This window comes from Vicia villosa, linkage group LG6 (assembly GCF_029867415.1).
Source record: "Vicia villosa cultivar HV-30 ecotype Madison, WI linkage group LG6, Vvil1.0, whole genome shotgun sequence".
In the NCBI taxonomy this organism is placed as follows: Eukaryota; Viridiplantae; Streptophyta; class Magnoliopsida; order Fabales; family Fabaceae; genus Vicia; species Vicia villosa.
This window is the reverse complement of record NC_081185.1, coordinates 131,732,474-131,741,686: the sequence shown is the minus strand read 5'-3', so window position 1 is coordinate 131,741,686 and position 9,213 is coordinate 131,732,474. Positions and strand designations below refer to the sequence as shown.

Sequence of the window (9,213 nt, the reverse complement as noted above, 5' to 3'; positions counted from 1 at the left end):
TTCCTTAATTCAAATCAAAAACCAAAGTTGAAAACATGACCACCCTTGATTCGAGTCATAGTCATACTTGTTCAGAATCAAGCCCCTTCTTTGATTCTAATCAACCAACCAAAATGCATAAGTCTCCTCATGATTTGAATCAAGCAAATCCTTGATTCAAATCAAGACACCAGTACTCAAAAATTTACAATTTTACAATAGAATAACCAACTCTTAACACACATTGATTTCTCCCACTATTACCTATCATTTAGGCATGATATTAACATCAATTATACAAAGAATCATAACCTATATTTCTTTCTAAGCATAACAAGCCCTATAATGTCATCATGCATGCACTTCTCTTCTTCCTCCTAAATAACAATAAAATTTTCTTCTAATCACGAAATCTGCTGAAAAGAAAAATAAAATGTTGAGTCTTCTCAAGTTTTGGCCTTTATAATATTGTAGTGATAAGAGTTAAAGGCGCATAGAGAATTCTACACATCACTATACGGAAAAAAAAACATTTTAAAGCAATTCACGATGCTCTTACTCCTTGTGTTAGCGCTCCCGCACCGTTTTCAAAATGGAATTGCTTATCTCAAATGGGTCATCTTATAGCTAGTGCATATAACAGAATATGTATTGATCTGACAAGATATGGTTTCTCTGAGACATTTTTTCCACTTCAGAGTGGTCCACCTAAAGATCATTCCGAATGCATCATGTGTATTGGGTGACTTTCAAATTCACTATATTTTGTTGAGGTTTATTTGAATTTGGGGTGTCCTATACCAAATACATCATTGAAGTGGACGACACATTCCACAAAAGAGGCAGAAACTTGGCCAAATCATTTTTTAGAAAGGTCGGAAGAGTTCACCAAATTGAGCGAGTTTGAAAGAGAATCAAATAAGCAAAAGTAAATGGAGGAACCAATAGTATATTTATGCGGTGATGCATATTTTGATGTATTAGATTGTAATCGATACACTTTTTTAAATGTATTGTCATCAATAAAGTAATCTTGATACGATTTAATATATATATATATATATATATATATATATATATATATATATATATATATATATATATATATATATATATATATATATATATATATATAGCAATGATGGTGTAAATGTTAATTGTTTCTGGTTACAAATTTTATTGTTTACAACTTCTGTTTATGTTTACAAATTTCTGCTATGTTTCTAGTTCATGGGCGATTCTAGATATACATATCTGAATAAACCTCATATTAATTAAAAAACACAAGTGTGCACTTACGGATGTGCATAAACATCATTATTTTCGTAAAAATAAATAAATAGGTTTATTTGGATATGCATCTCCGAAATGTGCCGTGATGACAAGATAAGATTTGTAAGGTCCAAAATGATTCAAGACTTGTATAAATAGGGTGTCTCTCATCCCATATTTTCTACAGATCACACCACAATCAAAGAATGAATACATATACTCACCTTGCATTTGTGTATTTCATTTGCGAGAAGCCGTCACTTCAATTTAGGGTCATCGAGGACACACCTTTCACTGATCTAATATCAAAACTAAATACTCTCCTACGATATCGAGAAAATCAAAGAGTTGTCAAGCTCAAGTATCGTTCACCCTCGTTTGAAAGCAAAAAGAAGATACAATTCACCAACTTTGAACTGAAGATGGGTGGAGATTAAAAGATTATGTGGAGTACTTTTCGCCGTTATGCAACAAAGGTCCGATTGAAATGGATGCGAAGATTGCAAGATCCGTCGAAGATATTATTAATATGTCACAACGTCCTGAACTACCCGTTCATAACAATATGTAATGTTAACTTTATGTAAACGACTATCTATGTAATGTTTAGTGTTTTAATTTAATGTCAAAGTTGTTGTAGTTTTCAGATCTTGCTCATACTGTCATTGTTTCTTTTTTGAAGTATCAGTGTCATATTAGGATATACATCTCCGAAATATACCAAATACACGTTTGGAGATGCAATTTTGAACTAAAATTAAGTATAATAGAGGTGACTCACTCGTTTACTTTCAATTTTGTGGAAAATAAGTGCGTCCGGATATCGGACGCTATAGACATTTTTGAATTTTCACAAAGGGTTTGTGAGAATGTATAGAGCTGGAAAAAGAAATTCTTAAGTAAATGACATGAGACCCAATTTATGTACCAAATAGCCCAATTAGCACATATGAACAGTCCTCTCCATGCATATCAAATTTCCTCGTCGGAAAATCTCTGTTCTTTTTCACTCCTGAGTCTAACATAGAATACAGTTATTCATGTGATTATAAATACATTACTTGTATAGTCACATGACAAACATTTTATAAGGAGCACAAAACTCACAACCACGTTACCAAACATTAGCTAATTTTAGTATAGAGAGAGATGTTTCACCATTTATCACCATTGCAAACATTCATCATCACGGTGATGATCGATTATTTATACACACGGTGATAGTTATTATCACAAACTGGTACATAAACTTCATCACGAGTCTCATCAAACTAGTAATATTATTAACATCACATTCAACTAGATCTGCAACTCTAGCAGACAAACAAACCAACATTTGATTGACGAAGCATCCCATAAACACAAACGATGCTTTATTGGCCGGACAGCGGTATACATCTCAAATAACCCATTTTCACTGTTGAGGCTGCAAGTTAGAATTTCATAAGTTTCAAAAGTGGCAAAGACAATAGGCAGAAACCAATCACAGTTAAATCAAAATCAATCATGGCATGTGTGCGGATGATGATTATAATGTTACCAGAAAAAGTTTCTTGAAAACATCAACAATTTCATTTGGACTAGCCCTTGTCTGCGTATAAGCATCAATCTTATTAAGCTCCTGCCAGGGAAACAATTGTTTACAACTAATCAAATATATCGGAATTAATGGTAAGGTCTTTTGTTGAAAGCAAGAGGACCACATTCAGTGGATCATTTCTGTTACTAGTTACTACTTGCTGAACAGAAAAGGTTTTACTTTTACTCAAGTTTGGATTGATGATCATGATTTGCAATCAATTCATATATAAGAATACAATTATAAAAAGCTTCGATTTTAGAGAGAACTACTTCCACTGTACCTCAATCCATGCTGCAAGTTTAGGCCTTCCCTCTGTTATATCATACTTGAACACCTCAGAAAAGACTATCTGGAATCTTTCAACAAAAGGAATATAGGCAATATCCACCTAATAATCATCACAAGAACTAACTTATATGAGGGTAAAAATTTAGTTGTGGATGATCTTAGTTATCCGATTCATGTACTATTACACTTAGCTCATGACTACTTTGATACTTTGCTTCACAATTCATCAGATCGAAGTTCGCAGTGACTTCTTGCGTGCGAATAAGTAATAAGCTTAAAATGCAACCGACTTAAAAGAGAAAAAAAATTCAAGGCTCGTGACTTCAACTTACCCAACTGAATTGTCCTAGAAAGAATGGCCCATCATCGAATTTAGCAAGAGCATTCTCCAAGTGATCAAGGGCAGGACCTGATACAAATTACCAATTTTGAAAGTTCATTTCGTGCATACATAAATAACACTCCTATCTAACAGTTTATAAACTTGAAAATCTTACTGGCTTCTTTTATAGCATCGCCTTTCAGTGAAGAGTACACGTCTTTGGTGAACGTACCGACATGAGAAATCAACTGCTCGCCAAACTCTTTCTTTGCAGGATCCTGAAAAAACAAAATTTTAAAACTGCATCCATTAAAATAATAGATTTATTTTGGGGTTGGAAAGAGTGCTAAATTCTTACACTTGGAACTAGAGCTGTTCCTTCAAAGTTGACATCTATGTAATTGACCAAATCAAGACTTTCTCCCAAGACCTTTCCATTGTGCTCCAACGATGGCACCTATAACACAAGAAAACTATATGATCAATTTTGAGGAGTATTGAGTAATTTATTACCCTATATCAGCAAAGTTAAACAGTAAAGACCTTGTTTTCTGGATAAACTTTCTCCTTGTACCAAGCAGGCCTATTCTGAAGATCAATAGCAACCAAACCGATCTTGTCTTGAAGTCCCTGCATTGGTAATCAATAATGAAATAAAAATTAACTACTAATAAAAAATAAGTTAGAAAAAACTTTACAACAACAACCAAATCTTATCCCCATTAATAGAGTCAACTATATGGATCAACTTCCACCATAATGTTCTATCTAGGACCATGCTTCTTTCTAAATCGTTAATCTCTAGATTTTTCTTAATAACTTCTCTTATAGTTTTTCTAGGTCTTCTTTTATCTCTAATTCTTTCACTCATTTCCATCTGATCTACTCTTCTAACATATAATCTACAGGTCTCTGCCTGCTCCAACCACCTAAGTAAATTTTCCACCATCTTTTCTACTATAGATGTTATCCAACACTCTCTCTAATATTGTCATTTTTAATTTTATCATGTCTAGTATTATCACACATCCAACACAGCGTCCTCATCTGTACTACACTGATTTTATTTTCGTACGAATTTATAACTGTCCAACATTTTGTCTCATACAACATCAGAGATCTTTACCGCAATCATATAAAATTTTCCCTTTAGCATTTATTAATAGAAATTAAGACCTAAGGCGTTCATTAGCTTGAAACAATTCAATAAAATTTGAGAAACAAATTATAGAATTAAGTTGATTAGAATATAAAACAATAAGAGAGCGGATGAAGACAAACCTTATAATTTCTAGCGATCCATGGACGTTGTGCGTAGGGACAAGTATAACTGATGTACAACCTAAAAAGAAGAGATCAAAATATTGCATGAAAATAAGAAGAAAAAAAAAAAAACAGAAGCAGAAGAAGAAGAAGAACCTGGTGTCTCCGTTAAAAATGGGAGGTGGATCGGAGCTGGAAGTTAACGAAGGAGTACGAATTTCTTTGACACTGTTAAATTAGGAAGAAGAGGAGGAAAAAAAGTAAGCGACGAGGGATGGATCGTGTGAATGTAAATGAGAGAAGAAATTGAAGAAGTATCTTACTCAATTGCTGCCATTGTTACGCTTGTTCAGGAGCTTTAGCTTACTAATGAGGTTTTGTTTATATGGAGAGTCGTTTCGTTAACCTTGTTCCGAATTGCGACTAGATTCAAGCGAGATTGTTTGCATTTATTTATAAGGTACCCCACCAATGCAATGAACAAGAATTATATAGCAATTACAAATTAGGTGCATCCATTTTACATGCAGCACTCGCCATGGAGTACCTATGCTAATTTCACAAATTTTAAGGGTTTTTAATTTTTTTTTAAAGTTATTGGCTCTCATTTACACTTTTTATATGTCTCAAAATAAATATCAATGTAATATTTTTTTTTCCACTACTATATCCCAATATATTAACTTTCACATTTTTCAACAACTCCACTATTTATAATAAATAAGGGTACTTTAGTAAATGATATTAATTTTATCATTAAAATCAACACATCTAATCATTTTCTTAAGAACCGCGCAAAACTCAAATAAGACACTTATTATAAGACGGAAGGAGTACATATTACTCACTTATTTTATGGTTCTTTCTCTCTCCATCTATAACCCTCTCTAATCCCTCCTTATTACATGAAATTTGAGTATTTAAGGTAGTTAAAAGTAGTTAGAAGATTAGTTATAATGGTTAGAATATGTAACTAACTTGTACATTACATTTTATATAAGTCAAACACTCATGCAATGTAAATTCAGTGAATCATAATGTCCAACAAGAATATCTTGCTCATTTTCTCAACCATTCGTTATCTCTCTCAATAAACATATGTTCATCTTTAATATGGTATGATACGTCTAAGAAGGACCTAAATTCCGCTCCATAAACATCTTCAACACTACATTAATCATCACCATTGTTGAAGATTCAAGCTTCAAAGAAACTATGTAGAATCGTTCAAGCTTTAAAGAAGTTGTTTTCAATTTGTTCTTAGCTAAGTCATATCCACGATTGAGTTTCAGAGAAACGTCAATGGCGGATCTTGAACAATCACCAACAAACACTCGTCTTGGAGTGCAATCATCACCTCATGCAGTGCAAACTTCTCAAGTCACTACAACTCAACTTTTGTTCTCGAGAGCTAAGAACAGGTTCGCACCAAAGTTATCCATCAAGTTGCAGGATAACAACTTCTTATTATGGAACCAACATGTAGAAGGTGTTATACTCTCAAATAATCTCCACAAAATAGTTGTCAATCCTCAAATCCTACCAATATTCAAAACTACAAGATAAGGTGGACAAACACTTCAACTCTCAGATGAAAGTTTGAGTTCACCAACTAAGGTCAGAGTTGAAAACGAGTAAGAAAGATAGTAGATCTATTTATGAGTATGTTATTCGCATTCGTGTTATTGCAAATTCTCTTCTTATTATAGGCAATCCAATCTCTAAGAGAGATTAGATTGATGTTATTTTCCAATGTTTACCTGAGGAGTATAATTCGTTTATCATGATGATATACAACAAGGAGGAGCCAACTGATATTATGATGTGAAGGCACTCTCGTATGTCCAAGAAGCTCGGTTGGACAAATACAAGTAAGAACTTGTTATTCCTTGAGCGACTGCAAATGTAGCTCAAGGCATTTTTCAACTATATTCTACTAAAAATACAAACCCTAATACGCGATAGAGGACCAGAAAGACAGAATTATACCACAGGCAGTCGACCTACCTGTCAATTGTGCAAGAAATAATGTCTATTTTGAATTTCATTGGAACAAGTGTTTTATTAAATCTCAAGCATCTAATATGGCGCTTCTTTAGATGAAAGTGGCTTGTCTTGCTTCCCCAATATTGCTTTAGAATCTTCCAGGAGTTTATTGAGTCACAAGTCACATAGCTTAAGTCCAATTGTTAATAATGCTATACTTGCTAATATGCATACTATATGTCAGTCTCAAAATAAAAGTGTAAGCACAAGTTCTACTGATGTATGACATACTAGGTTGGGACATGCCAATCCTAGAGCTATCCATATCATTTTTCAGTTGTGTAATATTCTTGTCAGAAATAAAAGCTTGAATGAGTTTTTTAATTCATGGTGTCTTTGCATGTCACATAAGTTGTATGCTATTTTGTCCAATGCTAAATATACCAAATTATTTGAGCTTGTTCACACTGATCTATAGGAACCATCACTGTCACCATTAAGTAGTGGTTATAGCTATTACATTTATTTTGTGGGTGCATATTCTATATATACTTTGCTTTATTTGCTTAAACAAAAGAGTGATGCTCTCTCAGCCTTGAAACTCTTTCAAAACTATATTGACACAAAATTTCAAGTCAAAATCAAATCAGTTCAGTCTGATTTTGGTGGAGAAGTTTGGCTTTTTACTAAGTTTCTTAATAAGCAAGGTATTACACATAGGCTAACATGTCCACACTTTTCTCATCAGAATGACATGGTTGAAAGGAAGCACAGAGAAATTGTGGAAATGAGGCTCACCTTGCTAGCACATGCTTTCATGCCAACTACATATTGGGATCATAGCTTCACAACTGCAATCTACTTGATGAACTGGTTACCTACAAGTGCATTGCTTGGCTCTATATAACCATTCTCTATAGTGTATCACAAGCAACCTAACTATATGTCACTAAAGATATTTGGTTGTGCTTGCTGTTTAGGAGCTCTAAATGTGTCTACATGGGGGTGTCCCCTTCATACAAAGGCCATAAGTGCATAAATATGGAAGGCCAAATTTTTGTCTCTAAAGATGATATTTTCAATGAAAATGAGTTCCCTTTCAAGAATAATTCAAGATTGGTGGTCATTCTCAAGATCCACAAGGCTAATAAGTACATAAATCTCTCATACATATAATACCTTCTCAAACCACAATGTTTCTAAGGAGAGTCTCACACAATTGTCCTATAGGCCAAAATGTATCGCACAATGCGAAAGTTCCAACAAGCCCAAGTCCTTCAGTTCATACAACTAGTCCTCACACTTCTTTACCTACTACACCTCTTCAACACACAAATGCACAACAAACTGAAGTATTAACAATGAACCAACTTCAATGAACTCACATGTACCAAACAATTTTGGTCAATGATCAAGAACTAAACCTTAGTCGATTGGTCCAATGCCCGATATGTCACGTGTATCTGATACTGAGCTATCACAGTCCTGTACACGTGTCCATCACCTATTATCTAGATCTAATCCTACTTCTTCTGACACTTCACTTACCTTGCAACACAAGTCTTATTCATGTAGTACCATAGATCTCTGTCGAATTCCATAGAGTCCTTATTCCCTTCCTTTCATAGTCATACATGGCATACTTCTCGTGTTCTACTTGTGCAGAATGCTCACCCAATGTTACCAAGATCTATGGAAGAAAAGTCAAGACCTAAGGCCTTTCTAGTCCACACTTTGATGCAATTTCAATGTTATGGGAAAATCATATGTCTCTCCACTTCGCGTCTGCATAATAGTCGAAATCCCTCATACATATCTTGAATAATAAATGTATTTAATTTATATTTAAGGTCAAATACATCAACTATTTAATAAAAAAATAAAAATATTTACTTATATAGTAATAAGAGAAAATACTCTTAAATATACTTGCATACTTTAGAGATCAAATTGAAGTGGTGCTCATAGTTTGAATTCCAAATGAGTTATTATTATAAAAAATTTAGGCTAAAAATTAGTCACGAAGTCCCTGAATTTAATTTTATATTTCACTTTAGTCTCTTATCTAATAAACGTTATATCAATAATAAATATTTTATTATAAAAGATTAATAATAAAATACTGATAAATATATTATTAATCTCTCAAAATATATAAAATTTTGTTTTTAGTCCTCAAACGATTTACTTTAAACATTGACCACTCTAAAAATTATCATTTACACTAATGTTTCATCGAGTTAATTTCTCTCAACTTCATGGACATTGTAGTAGGAAAACTGTTAGAGATGGAAATTGAGCAGGAAAATTGTTGTTAGTTGGATATTGATAATACCTATATAAGGAAAGAATTTGTACCATACATAAATTATCGTGCCCAAAAATAAACTCTTCGATAACCACCCAAATTCATGTTACATAAATGTATCAAAATTTAAATCGATTATGTTAAACTCAATTCTATTAAAATTAAGTATACCAAACTCAATTTTATTAAAATCAATTATATTTACCGCTAATC

General features: G+C 33.1%; 1 protein-coding gene across 1 annotated transcript; it reads right to left on the bottom strand.

Moving 5' to 3' along the window:
• Positions 1 to 2,365: 2,365 nt before the first annotated feature.
• Positions 2,366 to 5,184, bottom strand: LOC131612407 (glutathione S-transferase L3-like). Its single transcript, XM_058884203.1, has 10 exons — positions 5,030 to 5,184; positions 4,863 to 4,934; positions 4,725 to 4,785; positions 3,987 to 4,073; positions 3,802 to 3,900; positions 3,619 to 3,721; positions 3,454 to 3,530; positions 3,114 to 3,221; positions 2,792 to 2,872; positions 2,366 to 2,677 (listed from the first exon to the last, which is right to left on the bottom strand). Exons 1-10 carry the CDS (start codon positions 5,041 to 5,043, stop codon positions 2,666 to 2,668), a joined length of 714 nt encoding a protein of 237 aa, XP_058740186.1. The 5' UTR covers positions 5,044 to 5,184; the 3' UTR covers positions 2,366 to 2,665.
• Between the last annotated feature and the right edge of the window lie 4,029 nt (positions 5,185 to 9,213).